Source organism: Convolutriloba macropyga, chromosome 4 (genome assembly GCF_964194025.1).
Source record: "Convolutriloba macropyga chromosome 4, txConMacr16.3, whole genome shotgun sequence".
NCBI classification, from domain to species: domain Eukaryota; kingdom Metazoa; phylum Xenacoelomorpha; order Acoela; family Convolutidae; genus Convolutriloba; species Convolutriloba macropyga.
This window is the reverse complement of record NC_134471.1, coordinates 15,754,126-15,778,041: the sequence shown is the minus strand read 5'-3', so window position 1 is coordinate 15,778,041 and position 23,916 is coordinate 15,754,126. Positions and strand designations below refer to the sequence as shown.

The window sequence follows — 23,916 nt, the reverse complement described above, 5'->3', positions numbered from 1 at the left end:
TTCGATCCATTTTGATCGCTTTTTTGGAATCTTGGTTAAGTTTTGATAAATGGGCAGCTAAATATTTGCTTATTTGATCAAACAAAAACATAATAATTTTAGGAAAAATTTAACCAATTTTTTTCATTTTTTTCTATTTAAATTTTTTATGAAAATTTACCAATCAGAATAGAGTATTTTGAAAACTGATATAAATACGCACAGAAATTGTTCGAATTTACGTAGAAAGGTCAGAAAAAGTTCGTTTAACCTAGATAAATAGTACCCCAAAAGTTATTTAAAAAGGTGATTTTTTGCATAGAATTTTTAGGTTTTTTAGATGATCGTTGACCAATTATGAGCCAATTGTGGCGTGAATAACATCAGAACAAAAACCGGTAAATGAACATCAAAAGGCATTGCCATCTGAATCTCACTTGTCCCAATGCTTATACGTTGCTTCTAAATGCAAAACACAACGGATTGACTGTATGGAACCATATATGGTTCATGGATATGGTCCCCAAGAAAGATCAACCCGGGATGTTCTAAAATGTGGAATTTAGTCACACTGATAGCTAGAATGGCTGACAAAATATACCAATATTGCGTCATAAATTTCCCCGATTGACGTAGGTTTTGTCGACGAAGAAAAAACACGGTGACCCGAAACGGATAGCAGTGACGAAATATGGAATCATTTAAAAGAATAACTGTTTAGTCTGTATCATACTTCTCCGATTTTTCTCAGCGAAAAAACCGTTGACCAGATCAATTTCGAACGCAATCTTCGATCGATTTCACGTTTGTTGGAGAAGAATTTAGCGTACGAAAAATTAATGCAAGGATATGATCATACGTTCAGTGCCTTTTGGGATATAGAGCAGAATAGGTCCTGAGTTCGTAGCTGCTTTGTAGTAGTTTTGCATTTGGTTTCTTTCAGTGGTTCAGAAGTTAGTTTCTTATACTTGGACGGGGGCGGATTCCGGTACCACCGATCTTGTCTACTTCAATGCCCATAGGAACAACGGCCAGGTGTGTGAAATAGGAGCTCCAACAAAAGGTGGCTCAACTCGACTGCCTGGATGGTAATTTTTTTTGTCACTTATGATTTATTGTCTCCCACAATCTCTCCGCCTAAGCCGGGTTGGCTCTGCATACTCACGTACCCATGCGAACGTGATTGTATGTTCAGTATGGCTCTACGTAATTAGATTTCAAACACACATACACATACAAACACACTTATATATATACACACACACGCTCACACGCAAACACACAAACAAACACACACACTGTTAGCATCACTTCAAATCAGCTACAAAAGCCATCAGATAGCAAGAAATAACGTTTGAAACTGAAAAACTTAGAATTCGTCAAATCTCAAAAATGGTCAAAACTAAAAATTTTTACAAGTTGGGACCGAAAATCTGTACACCCCCCCCCCGATTTTTGGAAGGCAAAACCTGAGCAAACCGAGGTTATGACACACGGTTACGGTTAACTCTAAACTACTCATGGACCCAACGAACGTTTTTGCATCAGACTCACAAGTGTGGCTCTTAGCACTTATATGGTGCAAAATTGGCATTTTTCGGTATTTTGTCATTTATTGTTAAATTTCTTGAGTTGTTTATTTTATTATAGTTTAGGTGATCATTAAAGGTCAAATACCGTACATTCGAAGCATTAAAAGCCACTTTATAACATCCGTGCTTATGTCAATTAAACAAAATATTGCAGTAATTTGACATTTACTATGTAAACAAGGACCTAAATCATTTTCTTGATTAACCAATCAGAAACAAGTAGCGATGATTTTTTATTTGATAAATATCTGATTATTTACTCTAACCGAATTGTTTGATTAGTGAAACCGAATTATATTTAGAGCCATTAGAAACTGTTACCAAGAGCAGTTGGCTCTCAGATAGACTAAAATTTGACTCCTTAACAACTTTAGTCTTCTTTGCTAAGTTTTGCTAGATCTTTAGATCTTGCCAGTTTTAAGTTAGTTGAGTTTACTTGACGAGAAGTTAGCAACATTACTAACAATGGTTGAAGCCTTACAAACATCAGCACGAGATTGAACATAGACTATCATCAAGAATTTTCTTAACTTCAATCAACAAAATTAAAGTTACAGTCTTTTAATACGTCCGAATGACTAATTGTTTCTGCGGGATTGTTAGTCAATCAAACCCTGTGAAGAACCAGGCTGGTGTAAGGCGTAAATATCGAGAAACAGGCTGTGATATATCGGTTCCGCTGAGATTCTTGAGCAGCCGCAAAACACACACATGCACACACAGGCACGCACGAACACACATTCACTCACTCACATACACTATGGGCGTCTGAGTAAAACAGTAGGCCGATATGTTCCTGAATTCATTTTTTTGCTATGAACAACGTTAACTTTCGAAAATGCAAACGTGATAGAATTGGTAACGTTCAAATAAACAAGTTAGGTTTCGACGGCAAGGTTTTGTTAATGCTCTTTTACCCATTTTCTGTTTGATGCAATTGACGTCAAAATTGGCTAATAATTGATCAACAATAATCTGGAAATCCTAAAAACATTAAGCCCAGACCTTCTAAACTGACTCATGATGTGGCTACAATTGTTTAAATTTAATTATCCGAACTTTCTCAGACTTTTCTTCGTAAATTGGACGCAATTCTATACGCCTTTCAATACGCTTTTCAAATTGTACTCGATTTTGATTGGTTGATATTGTCACGCATAATATTTCGGAAGAAGAGAATGCTCATTTACTTACTAACGTTATAAGGCCCAAAAGAATAAGCTCGGAGAATACGTGCAAATTTTACATGAGGGCTGACAAGACGTGGCCGTTCGGTGGAGGTGCGCAAGACGGCGGACCGTGCAAACCCGTCGGAACCTTAACGTAGTAACCGTAAATTGATCCCTGTGAAAAGGTAGTAATTTGGGTTGGTCTCTTTTACTACCCAAAACCTCGCGGCTTAAGGTGTTACTTGGCAGGCGTCTGCCACTTAGAACGTGAATTCAGTGCCGAAGCGTACTCTTTGATACAACGTGACAATATAGCATTAGGGTACGACCATGCGGGCGTACCACTTACATTGATCAAATTCATTAATGCCACCACAGTTAAAAGAGTTGACGGAATTCTGTTTGCTTGGTTACCAAATAAAAATAATTGGGTTTTAATACGCCTAGATTTGACGGGCTGGAGTTTACGGCCATTAATGGGCATGCGTTATGAGCGTGTTCCCAAGGACAAAAAGTGGTGTTCAGAAATTTGTCAGTGAGGAGACAGTTACCGAGGATAGTAAAAAGTACACGCATAAAACTACATACCAGCCTCTCCCGGATGCCGCCGTGATATGGTGCACTGGGAGGTTGAACTTCTACTTAACGCTTTCGGAGGCGAATTAAAGGCAAAGTTGTTCTTATTTGATATTTCAATACACTCACCGTGCTATTTATGCGCTCCAACGAAGTTAGCGCCAGTATTATACCAAAATCAAGCTAAGCGATCTTCGAACAGAGGCACTGCTCCACTACCATTAGGCGAGAAAAATTGTCCAAAGACGTGACGATTTCTACATGAACAGCACGACTTCTCAAACAAGTGAAGAAGAATCCCCATTTCCATTCGATTGTCCGACGAACGGTGATGTAAAATGAGCCAAAAAGGGAAGCGTTGGTAACAAGAGGCGGCTGCAATGCGAGACCTTCTCCTGGGAGGTCAGCCACGATGAGTTAAATAGTGGCAGCGCGGAACTTTTACACGTAACGCAACTAAATTCAAATGAACACAGTGAGGATCGTAGTGTACTTATGACGTAGCGTTCTTGGTTAACTGACATGATATAAATTATATCCTGACGGTGAATTTCAACGTGGATATTACAAAGAACCCTCATCACAGACATATTAAGCGTCTAGATCGATAGAATATATTGCATCGAAGTCAACATTGAACAAACAACGCTATTGTGCTCCAAGATCTCACATATACTGTTTTCACTAGATATGGAGAGCGTGCCTGCAAAGTTAAGCCATAGCAAGACAGTAGTGCTGATGGTTGACATGAAAACCTTGTTGACTTGCTCGACATCGTTTCTCTGGCCATTATTAATGATTATGGTTTCAAGTATTTCTTACGCGCGAACATCTAATGCGAATCTTGTTTGTAAGCGCCATACGAGTCCATATCATACCAAGATTGTATTTGACACGCCCAGGTTGGTTTTGCGTGTGTTTCGCATTGTCCAGTGTCGGCTTTGGATCGGTGTGGCCCAGGGCGACAAAGGTCTGTTCTGTCTGGCCCATACCTGAATTTGTGTCTGTTCGGTCTAAAGCCCCCTTTCTGCGACACAATTCCGTCTGGCCTGCACCTGACTTGGGTCGAGGACTTCATCTGGGTATAAAGCGCTATAGGTTTGAAGAGCACAGGCAGAAGATCCAAAACAATTATTTCACCCAAAAAATTTGAGAGGAGAAGTTATGCAGGTTATATAGTGAATAAATTTCAGGATAGAGGATGCTTCTCAACGTCAGAGACTGTATTTGACTACATGACGTTTAATTGATTTAAATACAGTGAAATCTTTAAAGAACATGGACTTATTTAACCATCTGTTAATGTTTCCTGAAGGCAATCGAAAATAAATCTTTTGCACAGATAGCTTTGGCTTTGTAGCGTTGAAGTGCCCAAAGAACGTCAATTGAGGGATTTTGGTTTTAGCTTGCATTTTTGATGTGCTCTATAGGATCAATTCTTATGGAACTTTATTTGATTTGTCCCTAAATTGGATCTTTTTTAGTGCCTCTTAATTAAAAATTAGATATTGTTTATGGATTTATAAGCAATTTTTAAAAATTATTCCCAAATAAGAGGTTAAGACCATGACAATTCCTTGAATGATAATTGCATTCTAAAGACAATAAAACGCTAGCATATACAGATAAGATTTTTGAACTAATCTAAAAAAAGTGGTTATGAGCTCAGACAAAACTTGAGTAACCCGTATCGAGAAGTTTTCCGTAAATGCGACGAAATTTCTCGAATAATCTCAAAAGCGCCAGACCCTGTTGACATGCTCGACATGTTTTCTCTGGCCATTATGAATGATTGTTGTTCCAAGTAGTTCTTACGCGCGAACATCCGATGCGGATCTTGAGTCAACTTGTTTGTACGCGCCATACGAGTCCATATCATACCAAGATTGTGTTTGACACGCCCAGGTTGATTTTGGGTGTGTTTTGTATGGCCCAGTGTCGGCTTTGGATCGGTGTGGCCCAGGGTGACCAAGGTCTGTTCGGTCTGGCCCATATCTGAATTTGTGTCTGTTCGGTCTGAAGCCCCCTGTCTGCGACCCAAGTCCGTCTGGCCTGTACCTGTCTTGGGTCGAGGACTTCATCCGGATATATAGCGCTATAGGTTTGGGGAGCACAAGCAGAAGATCCAAAACAATTATTTCACCTAAAAAAATTAAGAGGAGAAATTTATAGTGGATAAGTTTTAGGAGAGATGTCTTTCACATGTATGCACCATGTCCTGGAGTGTGTTTCCCAACTTCAGAGACTGTGTTTGACTACATGACTGTTCGACTTGATGGAACCGACCCATGGCAACTTCGTAACGTCAGTAAACGTTATAAATTTGAACTAGCATATATTTGTTAACTGTTAACTGTTTTCTCCTACAAAGTCTTTGATTGTGCGAAACAACAGAGTTAAAAAATGTTTTATAAGTTAAAAAAAGTTTTATAACAGATGGGTTTAAAATAGGGCGTAAAATAGTTATATACCTGTAAATTAACCGTTTTTACATTACCCATGTTTTTTACAATCCAAGAATTGGATTGTATTGGTGCTCTGTCTTTTTTACAATTCAAAGAATTTGAATTGTATTGGGGCGCTGTGTTTTTTTGTAAGATGTGTTCACACATTTTTCAATCACTTTGATCTTTCAAAACGGGATAAACAGGTAGAGCCCAGCGGGCATTAAGTTTCATTAGAGGCCCAATGTGGACGTTAGTAGTCCCTCGAGTGATTAGGTGCAGCTGCTGCGATGGCCTCAATTTAAGGTTAAAAGGTCATTTTTAGGAGTTTTTGGGCTCAAAATGGTGCAATTTTTCATGTTTTTCTGTGATTTTTTTTAGTTTTTTGTTTGATTAGTTTTAGGTTGAAGTTTTTAAAAGTTGATGGAGGCCTTTTGCGAGACAAAATTACTCCTTGTGACCACTTTATGAGCTATATGTTTTGATACTACAAACACGCAAAAAAATACAAATTATTGCAATTTTTTTCTAGTTTTTTTTATAATTTTTGACATTTTTAAAAAAATTTTCCAGCTTCAGCAGCCAGGGAATCTCATATAAGGTTTGATAATGGGGCATTGTATAGTTTCTAGTAACAATGGACTGGTTTTCAATATTTTAATGTTTCGAATTTTAGCATTTTTTTGATAAAATCTGCAGTTTATTTAAGGTTTCCTAAAGTATTTGTCAATTTTTGATATTTGTCCATTCTCAGATGCCAGGAAACCTATTCCACGGTCTAAAAAAAGTTACTGCATGGTTGTTAATTTCAATGGATCTGTTTTCAACAACTTAACATTTCGCATTTTAAAAATTTTCTGATAAATTTTTCTATTTTTTAAAGTTTTTTCAAAGCATTTCTCTTTTCAATTTTTCTTGCCTAAATAACCAGATAACCTCAAAAAAGGTTATGTAGTATGTTATTAAATAACTGCTAGGGGAAATTGAATGGTTTTCAACATTTTAAAAGAAATAATTTCCATTTTTCGAAATTTGAAATTTTTTATAAAAATTATTTCCTAACGATCTTTGAACCAATTAAGTTTTTAGGGCTTCGAACAAGGTTACTGGATAGCCTCTAGAGACACAAAAATATCTTTTGATATTAATATCACAATTTTTAGCATCATTTCTTTAAAATATGCAATTGATTTCATTTTTTTAAAAAAATTTGGTCGATTTTGAGCTAATCGAAATTCAAGGGCCCATGAATTTTTTCAGGCCTTGAAGATATAATACTGCAGCAGTTTCAAAATCAAAAACTTGTTTTGCAGATGTTTTTCAAGTAGTTATATTTAAGGGGGATCCATTTTTGCCTTAGGGCTAATAGCTTCAAACTTTTATCAATGATTATATTCTTGTTTAGTTTGTTTGATTGTTTGTTTCTCAATTCTTTGAGATAATTTTGGCTATGTTTTGGCTGGCATTTTTCAATTGATCCGCTGATCATATAGAGAACTTCTACGTTTTTCATTCAATTCTTTGAATTGTATTTCAGGACTTGTCCTGCTTTGTTTTTTTATTTTCTTTTTAAGATGTTTTCACACCTTTTTTCATGACTTTGAGCTTTCAAAACGGGATGAACAGGTAAAACTAAGCTGGTATCAAGTATCATTAGAGACCCTTAGCCGTGTTTGGTAATTTTTTGAGTATTTAGAGTGATGAAGCTACTGGGAAGGCCGTAATTCAAGGTTATAAGGTCACTTTTAGGAGTTTTTGAGCAAAAATAGGTGCAATTTTTTGCATTTTTTTTGCCATTTTTCGGATTTTTTTTGTTGAATCAGTCTAAGATTGAGGTTTGTAAAATTTGATAGAGATCGTTTTCAACACGTAATTACTTTTTATGGCCATTTAAAGAGCTATATGTATTGCTACTCCAAACATAAACAAAGTATTTTATACTAATATTTACAATTTTTTCAAATTTTTTGAAAATTTTTGTCCTTTTTTGAGTGGTTTCAGCCCTAGGTGTCAAGGAAAGAACTTCCTGTTGGTTTTTATTATAGAATACTGCATAGTTTTTTGTGGTAGTGGAACGTTTTCAACATTTTAACATCACGAAATTTAGCATTTTTTTTTTGATAAAACGTGCAAAATTTTTCAGTTTTTTCGACATTCATTTTTCCTTATTCGTCTGAGGTTTAACAACAAGTTATTGCATAGTTCCTGGTAACGGAATAGTTTTCAACATTTTAACTGCAAGAATTTTAGCAATTTTTTTTTAAAAAAACTTGCAGTTTTTTTTTTCAAATTTTCTCATTTATTGTCATTGTTCAAATTTTCCAGCCCCAGAGGGTAAGAAACCTCATCTAGGGTTTGCTAAGTGTTTGCTAAAAAAAATTTATTGGCCATCGAACAGTTTTCGACATTTTAATATCACAATTTTTACCAATTTTTTGATAAAGTTTGCAATTTCTTTTTTTTAATTTTTTATAATTTTTGTCGTTTTTAATTTTCTCTAACCTGCACGGCCAAGGAATCTCCTCCAGGTTTTGATAATAAGATACTGCATAGTTTTTAGTGATAATGGTGAATGTTTTTCAAGATTTTAGAAAATACAAACTTTAGCGGTTTTCAAATTGCAATTTTTTTCTTGAATTTTCTCAAGTTTTAGTGTTTTTCTTCAGTGGCCAGGGAATCTCCTATAGGGTTTGCTAGAATGTTACTGCTTAGTTTCTAGTGAGAAAAAATAGTTTTCTTTTTTAAATATTGTAAATATCAGCATTTTTTTCAATAAAGATTGCAACTAAAATTATTGATTGGTTTTAAATTTTTTTAAATTTTTCGTCATTTTCCTGTTTAACTATTTTTACTGGCCAGCGAAACTTTTTTTCTTGTTGCAGACAGGTTACAAGAACTCCAGAGACAAAAATGGTTTTTAACAATTTTCCAGCCATATTGATCGGTAATTTTCTTTAAATTTTCACTTCTCAATTTTTTGAACCATTTGTCATATATCTCGAGTTTTTCTATATTTAAAAGCAAATTAATCTCTTTCAAGGGTTTTGCGTGAGTTAATGAGTATATTGAGTTGTGTCACACATGAATCAGTCTGAGATTGAGGTTTGTAAAAGTCGACAGAGATCTTTTTCATCACGTAATTACTTTTTATGGCCATTTAAAGAGGTATATGTATTGCTACTCCAAACATAAACAAAGTATTTTATAATAATATTTACAATTTTTTCAAATTTTTTGAAAATGTTTGTCCTTTTTTGAGTTGTTTCAGCCCTAGGTGTCATGGAACGAACTTCCTCTAGGTTTTTATTATAGGTTACTGCATAGTTTCTCGTGGTTGTGGAATTTTTTCAACATTTTAACATCACTAATTTTAGCAATTTTTTTGATAAAACTTGCAAATTTTTTCAATTTTTTTGACATTCATTTTTCATTATTCATCTGGGGTTTAACAACAGATTTATGCATAGTTCCTGGTGAAGGAATAGTTTTCAACATTTTAACTGCAAGAATTTTAGCAATTTTTTTAAAAAAATTGCAGTTTTTTTTCAAATTTTCTCATATTTTGTCATTGTTCAAATTTTCCAGCCCCAGAGGGTAAGAAACCTCATCTAGGGTTTGCTAAGTGTTTGCCAAAAAAAATTTTATTGGCTATAGAACGGTTTTCGACATTTTAATATCACAATTATTACCAATTTTTTGATAAAATTTTAGTTTCTAGTGATAATGGCGAATGTTTTTCAAGATTTTAGAAAATAAAAACTTTTGCGGTTTTCAAATTGCAATTTTTTTCTTTAATTTTCTCAAGTTTTAGTGTTTTTCTTCAGTGGCCAGGGAATCTCCTATAGGGTTTGCTAGAATGTTACTGCTTAGTTTCTAGTGGCAATAAAATAGTTTTCTTTTTTAAATATTGAAAATATCAGCATTTTTTTCAATAAAGATTGCAACTAAAATTATTGATTGGTTTTAATTTTTTGAATTTTTCGTCATTTTCCAGTTTAACTATTTTTACTGGCCAGCGAAACTTTTTTTCTTGTTGCAGACAGGTTACAAGAACTCCAGAGACAAAAATGGTTTTCAACAATTTTCCAGCCATATTGATCGGTAATTTTCTTTAAATTTTCACTTCTCAATTTTTTGAAGCATTTGTCATATATCTCGAGTTTTTCTATATTTAGTAGCAAATTAATCTCTTTCAAGGGTTTTGCGTGGGTTAATGAGTATATTGAGCTGTGTCACATATGGTCTTCAAGATAAAAGCTTCAAGATTTTTTTCGCAATGATTTTATTTTGTTTGGTATGTTTGATTCTTTTAGTTTCTCAACTTTCGAGATTTTGTCTTTTTGGCTGGGATTGTTCATTTGATCTGTTGGTCAGGTACATTAGGTCTGTTTTCCTTACAATTCTGTGGATTGTAAATCAAGTCTTGTCCTGCTATGGTTTTTTATTTTTTGTTCTCCTCAGATAAGGCGACAGTCATCAAAAACACGTTACTTTGGACTGCTGTGCTCTAGTAATCATACGCACTAGGGGCCCTCCTTATAATTACGGGCCATCCTAAAATTACGGGCGATCTTAATTTACGGGCTAAAATTACCCAGTTTAGGTCGGCCGATACCTTTGAGTCGACAGGTAGGACATTTCACACCCTACACCCTACTTTTGCCTAAACTGCGATTAACGAAAATGGCAGAACAGATTTTCCTTACGTTTATTTGATTTAAATACAGTAAAATCATTAACGGACATGGACTTATTTAACCATCTGTTAATATTTCCTGAAGGCAATCGAAAATAATTTTTTTGCACAGATAGCTTTGGCTTTGTAGCGTTGAAGTGTCCAAAGAACGTCAATTGAGGGATTTTGGTTTTAGCTTGCATTTCTGATGTGCTCTCTAGGATCAATTCTTGTGGAACTTTATTTGATTTGTCCCTAAATTGGATCTTTTTTAGTGCCTCTTAATTAAAAATTAGATATTGTTTATGGATTTGTAAGCAATTTTTAAAAATTATTCCCAAATAAGAGGTTAAGACCATGACGGAATTCCTTGAATGATAATTGCATTCTAAAGACAATAAAACGGTAGCATATACAGATAAGACTTTTGAACTAATCTCAAAAAAGTGTTATTGAGCTCACACAAAACTTGAGTAACCCGTGTCGAGAAACTTTCCTTAAATGCGACAAAATTTCTGGAGTATTCTCAAAATTAAAATGCGCTGAAACACTGTGCTGAAGTTTATGCAAGAAATGTGCAGACAAAGCGCTAAAATTATGTAAGAAATGTGCTGAAGAGGCTGTGTACTTTTAAAGTTTTAGTGCCATCTCCAAAGTTCAGCGCTTACAGCGCTTTTCATGCATATCTTCAGCGCATTCATTTCTTACAAAAACCCGCGCTGAAACGGCTTGACATCTGAACCGGGAAAAAATCAGTTTAATTATGAAATGAATATTTCTGAAGAATTCAAATAAACCAAAGATCCGAATTAAGGGGAAAAGGCTTCCGTTTGGTTTGATGACTTGAAATTAGCAAAAACCCATGTAATGTATGTTACCGTATGTGGCAACAATAGAATTAACCAAATATATGATGAAATTTCAGGATCAAATTCTGGACCAATTTCAGGGTCTTTGAAGAAATACGTTGCCATGAGCCACAGATTATCAAACTTGTGATGCTTCTCGGTAAAAAAAATGTGAATAAAAACTTTGCGCCAGAGAAAAATATGCATAGATGCTGTACAGATAGAAAGAAAAGGCTAGTGAACTTTCGTTGAATTGCTTGCCAAATTTTCCGGTATCAGTAAAACTATGCTCACGGCACAATATTCGAGCTTCCTTATTATTATATCATAAGACGTTCAATAAGGTGCGATAAAGGTGTGGAAATCTCTTGTCATTTCATTTTCGTTTTCTGCAATTAAAAAGAAGAAATAGTTACTTATTTTGTTTTTTAAATATAATCGGAGAATTGTTGAGCTACGCTGTTTCGGATTTCCATGGAGAAAAAGTAAGAAAGAGCTCAAATTGAATTCAACTGCAAAGTGTGTTTGTCTCAAAGCAAAAAATAGAAAAAATAACCACAAAATGTCACAATTTTTTTAAATTTTTTTTAATGAATTTTTTGTCATTTTCCAGTTTAACTATCTTTACTGGCCAGCAAACCTTTAATTGTTGCAGACGGGTTACAAGAACTCCAGAGACCAAAAATGGTTTTTATAATTTTCCAGCCATATTTATCGCTAATTTTCTTTAAATTTTCACTTCTCAATTTTTTGAAGCATTTGTCATATTTCTCGAGTTTTTCTATGTTTAGTAGCAAATTAATCTCTTTGAAGGGTTTTGCGTGAGTTGATGAGTATATTGAGTTATGTCACATATGGTATTCAGGATAAAAGCTTCAAGAGTTTTAGCAAGGATTATTTTCTGTTTGGTTTGTTTGATTCTTTTTGTTTCTCAACTTTCGAGATTTTCTCTTTTTGGCTGGGATTGTTCATTTGATCTGTTGGTCAGGTACATTAGGTCTGTTTTCCTTACAATTCTGTGGATTGTAATTCAAGTCTTGTCCTGCTATGTTTTTTTATTTTTTGTTCTCCGCAGATAAGGCGACAGTCATATAAAACACATTACTTTGGACTTCTGTGCTCTAGTAATCATACGCACTAGGGGCCCTCCTTATAATTACGGGCCATCCTAAAACTACTGGCGATCTTAATTTACGGGCTAAAATTACCCAGTTTAGGTCGGCTGATACCTTTGAGTCGACAGGTAGGACATTTCACACATTACTTTTGCCTAAACTGCGATTAACGAAAATGACAGAACAAATTTTCCTTACGTTTATTTGATTTAAATACAGTAAAATCATTAACGGACATGGACTTATTTAACCATCTGTTAATATTTCCTGAAGACAATCGAAAATAATTTTTTTGCACAGATAGCTTTGGCTTTGTAGCGTTGAAGTGCCCAAAGAACGTCAATTGAGGGATTTTGGTTTTAGCTTGCATTTTTGATGTTCTCTAGAGGATCAATTCTTATGGAACTTTATTTGATTTGTCCCTATATGGGATCTTTTTAGTGCCTCGTAATTAAAAATTAGATGTTGTTTATGGATTTATAAATAATTTTTAACAATTATTCCCAAATAAGAGGTTAAGACCACGTTGCCATGAGCCACAGATTATCAAACTTGTGATGCTTCTCAGTAAAAAAAATGTGAATAAAAACTTTGCGCCAGAGAAAAATATGCATAGATGCTGTACAGATAGAAAGAAAAGGCTAGTGAACTTTCGTTGAATTGCTTGCCAAATTTTCCAGTATCAGTAAAACTATGTTCACGGCACAATATTCGAGCTTCCTTATTATTATATCATAAGACGTTCAATAAGGTGCGATAAAGGTGTGAAAATCTCTTGTCATTTCATTTTGTTTTTCTGCAATTAAAAAGAAGAAGTAGTTAAACTATTTTGTTTTTTAAATATAATCGGAGAATTGTTGAGCTACGCTGTTTCGGATTTCCATGGAGAAAAAGTAAGAAAGAGCTCAAATTGAATTCAACTGCAAAGTGTGTTTGTCTCAAAGCAAAAAATAGAAAAAATAACCACAAAATGTCACAATTTTTTTTAAAAAAAATTGTACTCGATGTCTTACGAAACCTCACAAGCTAAGTAGAAAGAATCAGAGTTGCGTATAAATCTGTCTCCGGATACACTAGTTGTTTTCAGAAGTATAAAGAGACCATTTCTGCGAAATAGTTTTTTCAAGAATTGCGGCTCAAAAAATCCGGTTTTAAGAAGAGATAATGCTTTCAAAACATGCTCAAGAATCTTTTCGTGAGCTCAAGAATCCCTTTAAAAACATGCATTTAAAAAAGAATCTTTTTTAACTGCTGGAACTAAGTTTTTATCTTGATCGACGGAGTTGTTTGACTTTCTCAAGGATATGGAACTAATTTCTTGAAAACCAACACACATAACAAACAGCGTATGAAATTCCACAAAAAATGAGAGGTACTGAATTGGCACAAAAAATCATTCTAGATCTCAAATAAATGCAAACCAGACTAGTTTTTGGTATGTAGAGGAGGTACAAAGATAAAATGATTAATTATTAGAGTTTAAATAATAACTTTGTCTATGACTATGACTATGACTAATACTAAGACTATGACTATGTCTATGACTATGGCTATGGCAAGTTATATCTAATGGTAAATACTAATACTAGTATTATTATTACTAAGTATACTATTATTACTTAATATAATATTACCAATTAATAACTTAAGATTAAAAAAACACTAAATTTATTTTTATTGTCCTTCTTATAATACTCATATATCTTAACTAATTCATTATACTCATCATATAGTTAATGATGAGTATAATGAATTAGTTAAGATATATTTTATTATCATTCATTGATTTAGTATAAAATTTATTAAACTTATCTCTAAAATGTTTACTTAAAATATACATTTGTGAATAATTTATAATTTTATTTCTTATTTTAGTATTAATTGTTTTTGATAATGAACCAGAGATAGTTGCTGTAGCGAAAAATGTTGGTATAGAATAAGGTAATCCTATACCTGTTAAAGCAACTGATGAGGTAGTTGCAGTTGTTGCTATTGATGATAATAGTATTTCTGTAATCTCAGCTATGTTAACATAATTCTTATATTTACTTAGCTTCTTATTATAATTATTAGTTTCAGTTTCATAATAATTTCTAATATTTTTTATAATATTAATATTGTTATTAAATTTATTTTTAGCTAAGATTTTATCCATTATGTATTGTTCTGACAAAGAGCTAATACTGGGGTAAAGTAAAGGTGGACTGGGTTTAGTTTATTGCATTTTTGATAATAAAATAACTCTCAATCTCTTTCATTACCTCTTCATGATTAAAATCATAATGAATTTTCAGTCTTGCTTATTCTTCGTTGTCTATCAGCTTACTTACCAATAATATAGCTATTATATATTGTACAATTGTCTTTTTAATCTTTATAAGGGCTTCATCTATAAAAGAATTAGTCTTTTCATTAACTTCTTCAAATTCCTTTAGACCAGTAGGAAACATATCGTCTAGTTGTTTGCTAGTAATATTCTGATTAAACTTATTATCATCAAATTATTGTTTTAATTGATTATACTTAGCGATAGTGTCAGAGGCAACCTTATTACCAAAAGTTAACTGTATTTGTAACTTCATTTGCTGATTTAAAAAACTCATTAAATAGTTCTTCATTAACTTGTATTTTGTTTAGTTGTAAGATTATAGTTGTGACTTTATCAAAATCACCTTTTCATAGTTCAGTTATATTTTTACTTAAAATATCGAATTTATTTGAAGAGGATAATAATTTATTGTCACAATACTCTTTATTAACAACATGTTTTTCATCTTTCCTTAAATTTCTAACATTTTATCAACAAAGTATTCAGTTTGGGTTGCCTTTTGTTGGGAATTATGTATAATCTAATTTGCCGTAATAACATTGTCTACTGAATGTGAGAAGGTACACAATGAAAATTGGTAAACTCTTCTAAGAAAAAGCTTTTGAAAAAGGAGCAATTAATCAGACAGATAAAAAAATTAGAAACGAGAATACAATTAGATTTGCTGAGTTATATACAATAGTAATTTGGTCATAATTTTCTTGCAGATGTCTTCAATTAAAAAAATTGTTTTGGATGCAAAATTTTTTTGCTTATTTATCTTGTTTTTTAAAAACTATATAAGCTGCAAATGAAGGAAAGCAAAACCATATGATGAAAAGAAACCTTAAGAATAACTTAAAAAAAGAATTTTTGCACCTCTACGGTACGAAAAGACTATTGTAAATATTCAGATGTGCATTTTTAAGAATTATAGTTCTTAATTTTATGTCGCCCGAGAATTTTTCGAGTCTAAGTCAGACTACATATTTTATTTTGATTCACAGTTGATGTATTTCGATTATTCACTCATTTCATTTTAAAATCATAATGCATCTCAAGTCTTGCTTGTTCTCTGTTGTCAAAAAGTTCACTTTCAAGTAATATAGCTTTTATATTTTGTACTATTGTCCTTTTATTCTTTATAAGGGCTTCATCTATAAAAGAATTAGTCTTTTCATTAAGTTCTTCAAATTGCTTTAGACCAGTAGTGAACATATCATCTAGCTGTATGTTAGTAATATTCTGATTAAACTTATTATTATCAATCTCTAATTTTAATTGATTATACTTAGAGATGGTATCACTAGCAACTTTTTTAAAATAGTTAACAGTATTTGCAACTTCATTTGCTGAATTAACAAACTCATTAATTAGTTCTTCATTAACTTGTATTTTGTTTAGTTGTAATGTTTTAGTTGTGACTTTATCAAAATCACCTTTTCTTAGTTCAGTTATATTTTCAATTAGAATATCGATTTTATTTGAAGAAGATAATAAGTTATTGTCATAATACTCTTTATTAAAAACAATATTTCATCTATAGGAGGATGTGTAATTATAATTTTATAGTTATCCTTCATGTCAATGTTATCGTCATCCTCTAAGAATAATTGACGGGCCTTATTTGTTGTTAGATTATTTGTTATTGCTGATCCGAGAAGCGGTTTCCCTGATTGTTGTTTAGCCTGATTGAATCTATTTCTTTTCATCTTTGTATTTGTTTACAGAAAGAAATATACTTAATGATTCCAAAATCGTGTTATTAGATTCAAAATCAAACTCAGATTTTAATAAATCCTGTTCATAATATTTCTTTTTTATTATCTCACCATTAATATCTTCTATTTTATATGCTGGTGGTTGGGTTTTTAGAAATTTATTAACTTTAAACAATTCTCTATTTCAATTAGAAGTGTATCCTTTAGAGAAAATGTTACGTTTGTCAGCATTCCTGACATAATCACCGACTTTAAGTTTAGGTTTAATCTTAGTAGATTTAACATAGTATCTAACCTTATCAGGGTTATTAGAAGCATCAACAGTTGTCATATTAACTGTTGTGTCTTTATTATTATTATTATTAAATGTTACAACAGCATCATTTAAAATATCTATCCAATTACCCTCACCATTGATGAACATTGGTTTATTTATTATGTGTAATAATGTTCTATTGAATCTCTCTATAAAAACAGCCTTTAAATCACTGTATGTAGAATATTGTTCGAATTCATATTCTTTGAATGTTTTATTTAAATGTTTTATTGTAAAACTCAAAGTGACTGAAATGTTTTATTGTAAAACTCACTACCTCTATCTACCCATAACTTTTCAAATTTTTGACTTTCAGAGCCACCCTGTGGACCTTCACCTAATACTTTTTTAAAGCCATTAGTTATAGATAAACCAGATTTATTCTTCAATGGAATAGCCCATGCATATTTTGTGAATATATCTACAACTGTTAATATAAACTTATAATTATTATTGTTTTGACTTAGAGATGACTTATCAATTAAATCAGCTCACCATGTTTCATCTTTATATAATGGTATTATTCTTTCTCTTCTAAACTTTGCTATTTGTGGAATGAATATTTCTTTAGCTAGTAGTTGTTGTTTAGTTTTAATTGTGTCTTGTTGTTGTTTTTCCATTATTTATTTACCATAATTAAAAACAAAATTATCTAGTTGTTCTTGATTAATAATATTCATAGATAATAGTTGTTTAGATATGTGTAACATTTCATCATATAATCCATCATGACCGGCTTTTGTTTCTCTTATTAGTATTTCTATTCTTTCTATCAGGGAACCTGTTTTGCAGATGAGACTATCTGTGAAGTTAAAACTATGATTATCGAGTTTATCTTTTGTTAAACCCCTGCCATAGTTTTTTATCCTCTAATATACGTTTTATTGTTCTATATCTACTGCTTCTCTTCTCACTTTTTCCTATATCAAATCCAACATCAAATAAAAACCTTTTAATTTTGTTTTCATCTTCATCGATATCACCATATGTTACATTTGGGTTAGTGAGAAAGTTAATAAATCCTTCTGATAATACATATATATTATCATTAACTAAAAATGCACCCTGCTCTAGAGTTATATGGCCTTTATTCTTTTTATAACTCCTAGAAGGTAAATCTACGAGATCTAATTTTAATTGAGGATTAGTTTGAGCCCCCATCAAATGAAGAATTTTGGTTGTGTTTCTATCAACATAAACTGGTGCTATATCTCGAGTTTCCTCTACGGCTTCATTGGACTTCGTCCATGCTTCACCATCAGGCTTCCCTAATGCTTCATTAGACATCATCAATGCCTTGTTTCTAGTTTGCTCTATCATCTCAGTTTGTTTATCGAACTGCTGATTTTGCAAATCTATGGCTCTGAATGCTTGTTCACCTAACGCTAGATTCTGTTCATTGTTTGTTTTTAGTGTTTTAGTTACAGTATCGAATAACACTTCTTTTTCACCATAGTTTTCTTGTTGTTTTTATTTATCTTCTAATCTATTCTTTCTGTTTAGTTTTTCCAGTTTATTTAATTCTATAAGTTTCTTTAGCTTAGTCATTTTTTTATATTTAAAATAATATAAAAATAACATGAAAATAATATAAAGTTAATATAGAAATAATATAAAAATAATATTTTTTATAGGAGAGATGATGATATATAATATAGTAACTACTAACTAATAACTACTATCTACTAGCTACGAAATACCAACTACTAACTATTATTCATATTCCTAATCATATTCATAATCATATTCATATTCATAATCGTATTCAATGATCATTATATAGTTTAATAGCAGCTTCAATTAACTTTTTATCATCATTAATAGATAGTTCAAGAATATTATTTATTAGTGCCGCTTTACTTTAATTGCCTTTTTACTTTCATCTAATCCTAATTTTATTAATAACTCTATTGGAGTAGTATTAATCTTTTTTATTAAATCTCTTTTGAATAGATGTAGTCTCTTATCATGCAGATAGCTTTCCATAGTATTTACATAGAATCTTTTATCATCAAATGTGTTTAGACTAATCTTACTTGTTTTTGTTGTTGTCATGTTATCACCAACTTTTTGTATTCTACATTCATCTACAGTTCTCTGTGTGTTATACATTAATGCATTATGATACTCCTCTTGTTAGCATTGTCACAATTCTTTATTCCTTTCTCTGTAGTTTTATTTGGATAATCTTTAAGGCTATATTTCTTTGGTGATAGCGATATAAACTCTTCTATTATTCTACTTCCCAATTCATGTTTGATTTTACCTGGAACTTTATTTTTAGTTTTGATTGGTGTTTTGAGATTGGATAGGTCCATATGTTCGTCAGGTACATTACCCTCGTTAAAGCTTAATACAAAACTATTAGTATCTAAATAATGGATTTGAAGATCTTTGAGATATGGTGGACGAATATCATAGAAAACATCATACATGTGTAATTTACTTAATTCTATTATAGTAACACCTACATATACTGGAGAATCATATTCTATTTTTTTCTTTATATATTCAATCTGGCTATAATCCTTATATCTTTTTTTATTCTTAAATGTCGGTTTACTTATACTTTTCATTATTTTGTCGTCATCGTGTAAGAACTTACTTTGAAGGAACTGTAGAGGATACATGCACATTCGTCAATATAGTGAGTTGTTCTTTAATTTACTTACATCCTTTTCCGCTTCAGTTTTAACTGTTGCTCTTTTATTAGTATTGGTTTGAATGTAGTCTCTACATATGTAATCTTGTTTAAACTTAAGTACTCTATGAATTTTAGTTACTGTTACACCCATCTTAACATAGAACTTTAACATCCTATAATGAACCATATATTCTGTCTTGTTGTTTTGATCTAAAATTAGTTTCTCTGATCTTATCTTGCCCGCCCCTCTTTCTCTACAGCCCAACTCATTATCATTTATCTTTATTTTATTGGACAAACTATTATTACAAATATTAGTATCTTTACAAATATTAGTATAATTAATATCACAAACTAAATAGTAACCATGATCACTATCACCTGGAGTATTTAATATGTCGTCTTAAGATGTGTCAGATTAGTTGAAGTCCTTATAAGGTAACTTTTGCTTCATTGCATAAACGTATAGGTTGTTTGCGTCCATGTACCATATGGACCTGCTTTTACTATCAGCAATTGCATTAGCATTAACATTAGCATTAGCATTAGTATTAGCATTAGCATTATTTATATATCTATCACCCATTATACCACATATACCCCCTCTCTTTGGTTCTAACAAAATCATCTAGCTTTTGTTTATCTTGTAATGTATCTAATGTAATACCATTTGGCATTGACCACCAATTAAAACTATAACCCGGAAGACTAACGTGATGTAGAGGGTTGAGTTTAATTTCTTTCATACTTAATTTAAAATATTCATTCATGCATTAGTCTAATATTTCCATATCATTCTGTAAATACTCTATAGCTAGATCTTTACCAGTTTTTTTACTGTTGTCTTTATTAAAGTTATCGGCTTCTTCTTTTGTTGGTAATTTATTAGATAATGAGGATTTGAAGTCTTCTATATTCATATTTCCTATAAAATTGTCGGAGTCATCTAAACCAAAGTTTTCATATGGATATAATGTTTTAGTTTTACACCCGTATATCTTTACCATTTGATCTAGAGGCATAGCTAAGAATTTATAACCACCTAAGAATTTAAGACAACTAATACTAAACATCTTAGACTTACCAGCAGCTAGTGGTATGTTATCGACTTTTCTTATATCTTTATTCTGTTTAAAAAGTTCACTTTATACTAGTTTGAAATCATAACCACTACTATTATGGAATGTTACGGGAATGAAGTTTTGTTGTTTGTGTCTTAGATTACACATTCTACATGCTGGTCCTCTATATTTACCAGTTTCATGACAGTGATCTCTTACTTTATTAAAATATATTTTGTTGCATATAGGACAAATGTTTTTAGCATTATGATGTAATTTCTAATAGATCACTAGTATATCTTTTGATACAATCAATACCGAAGTAGTATTTGAAATTACCATGCCAGTTGTAACCTACACTTATTGGTAAGTGTTCGGATATTACATATTTACGGTTGTTAGTTGTGACATCGACAATGCAACATTCTATATCAGCGGTTATAATATGTTTTATATTCTGTCGCTTATGTTCATTGATAAAAGTAATTTTCTTCTTCTTGGGGCAAACAATCTCTGGTTTGAAAGAGTGGCTACATATATGATTGTCATATTTAATTTGAGAGTTAAACCAACATGTACACCTATCGCAGTAATAGAATTTATAATTCATTTTATTCGGTCGATCTAACAGGGTTTCTATGTTTTTAATTAGGGCGCAGTGTTCTGTTTGTCCGTCCCCCAAACTGATATATTTGCATCTTTTCTGTCTTTATTAAAATCATCCATCGATTTAAGCAGTTCAACTTCCACACCAGTTCAACACCATCATCACAAGGTGTGTATATCCAAATGTTGATATTATATAATTTTTGTATTCTTAATATATAGCCGAAGTCATCTTCATCTTGTTGTCTTGGTACAATTAGTTTATTCTCATTTTTACTTTGGCGTATTGCGTGGTCCATGGCAGGATGTAGCAGAGCAAGCAACTGTATTTGGAATTTCGTATTTTTAATATTGATTTAGAGTTTTTGAGATCGGGGGGAAATCTATATAACTACCAATAGATGCTTTAGTTGTTTCAATATTTATCTGAATACTTTTTAACCCGAGAAACTCAAATTCATAGTCATAACCCTCGTATATTTCCTTTTCAAAGTTTAGCCATTGTTTGAAGTCACCATATTCATATATTGCGTTATTTATTAATAATATAGTCAGTGTTGAAAAATATTTTAGTAGTTTTAACTTCTTCTTTGTTTCTCTTCTTGTACTCGCACAAGGCTGTGACCTTATATTTAGAACTCTTATTTTTACGAATTTGGTAACAGTTTTTAATTTCTTCTAAAGAGTGATTAATTGCTTCATCTATTACTTCAATGTAATTTCCAGCTTTATCAGTAATATAAAATTCTTTCATGTTCTGGCTAGAGTTTATATTATAGTATTCTGTGTTTTCTAGATACTTACAATTATGACTATATGAGTGAGTTGTTATGGCTATTTCATTTTTAAATTCTTTGTTGCATTCTCCACATCTAAACTTAATTTTAGAGTACATATTATCTTCTGGTTTAGTTGGAGTATTAGCTTTAGTATTGGGTTTAGTTTTAATAATATCTTTGATGTTATCTTTAGGTTCAAACTCAGTATGGGGAACCAAGGGAAAAGCCCCTTTAGGCTTCTTCTCAGTTTTAGACTTACTCTCAGTTTGGGGGTCCCGCGGAGCGGCTGGTCCAAGGCCCACCAATGGCAAAGCCCCTCTAGGCTTAGGTCTGAGGAAGTAATATTCTTCTTCTGAGTCAGACGCTCTCTCCATGTTTTCAGGTATGGGTGGGGCTGGTGGGGGTAGAACCTTTTCGGTTTTAGGCCTGACATTAATTGGGGCTTCATTATCAGAGCCAAACATTTTCTCTAACAATTTTTTATGTTTAGAATCATATGATTGACGTTTGTATAAACCCTTCTTTGTTTCAAAGGATAAATTTCAGACGTCGCAGAAGTTCACATTGTTGTTAGTTGGGTGAGACATGGTGTATTTTATCACGGAAAACTTTGGAAAAATTGAAGTGTGATAAGTGTAAAAGTATTCCTTGGAAAGATTGTTGTAGTGATTGCAAAGAGTTAGAATATTGTTGTGATACATGTAAGGATCTGGTTAAAGTAAAAAATTATATTAAAAAATTAGCTGACCATTATGTTAATCCAGATCAATATCTAGAGTGTAATATATATAAAGTTTATAAGCATATTTCTTTCTTTGTGTTTAGAAAGGGAAGATGCAGATTATGCATCTATCTTAATAGATATAGATTCACCCATACTAGAAATTAGTTCAGAGAGCATGTTTATAAATATAATATCGGTGAAGCCGCTTCTCGGATAGTTGAGGCTGGTTCTCCCTGACCCCACAGGGCCATGCTCTACCTTTGGTATGGTTGGTTCCCCCTGATAGGTCTTCGACCATGTTTCACCATCAGATTTATTTTTGATTTAACTTTCGCTGTTTCACTGGGTAAACATTTGTTCATCATAAATCTTTTGTTTGTTTTTGTAGAGAAGTGAAAGCCATGATGAATAGCCAAAAAGGTGCCGTGGAGAAAAAAGTTGCACTCATGGAGAATTATTCTAGAACACTCTTTTTCTAGAATATTCGGACATGAGTTTTAACTTATAATTAGTTATCCTTTCCAAAGTAATTACCTGTTTTAAAGTAAAATAATAAATAAATCCGTCTATTAAATTGAATGCTTTGTATGATCTTATGAAAATTAAATAAAAATTTTAATAAATAATCAACTTGCAAGCTGATAATTAAATACGTCTTATTTTCGAAATTTTCACTCATTTGATATCATTCATTCTACTAATGGTGATGGTTATTTCTGTTAATGGTGGTGGCCATTTTAGCATGACATGCACTTTTCCTTTTCATCCTTTAATGAACTATTTATAGATGAGCAATTTGAGCGCGTATTGTGTATATAGTTTTGCTTATAGTAGTGGATAAAACAGGGCTTCCAGTTAGCAGGACGATTTGGTCTATTCCCCCGAATTCGTGAGGGGGAATAGGCCAAATTGGGCTGGTGGCTGGAAGCCCTGTTTTTTCCACTACTCTCCAACACTGGTTTTTGCTATTCTTTTCAGATTTGGCTGACTGTGAATGGAGTCCACACGATCTATCACAAGTTGAAGTGGATAACAAATGAAAACGTCACAATGAACAGCGGTTTTAACTAGCGGTGCAAATGACCCCCAAAACTAACTTCGCAAACAGCTTGGATGCTCTGAAACCTTGGAATATCGAAACTGGAAATGAACGAATTGCCCTAGCAGTATATCTCATTACCCAGCAAATTTTAATACTGAACCAGTGTAAAACCTGTGACTGTTTGATACTTGTCCAGTCTGTGATCATGTCAAAATATAGACTGGAAAAATTGCACTCTGATTTTATTACAATCATGAATTGTTTATAATCAGTTTTTATTACCATACTCTGGTTGAAGAGATTGTTGAACCGACCAT

At 32.3% G+C, this 23,916-nt stretch overlaps 1 protein-coding gene across 1 annotated transcript in view; it reads left to right on the top strand.

The window, feature by feature from the left end:
• LOC142338276 (uncharacterized) overlaps positions 1 to 23,916 on the top strand; it is a 46,518-nt gene extending 22,602 nt beyond the window's left edge. Inside the window, exons 4-6 of the mRNA XM_075387954.1 lie at positions 923 to 1,067; positions 5,503 to 5,620; positions 23,536 to 23,916. Of these exons, the coding sequence (XP_075244069.1) occupies positions 923 to 1,067; positions 5,503 to 5,620; positions 23,536 to 23,628 (356 nt within the window). The 3' untranslated portion in view covers positions 23,629 to 23,916. The remainder of the gene's footprint in view (positions 1 to 922; positions 1,068 to 5,502; positions 5,621 to 23,535) is intronic.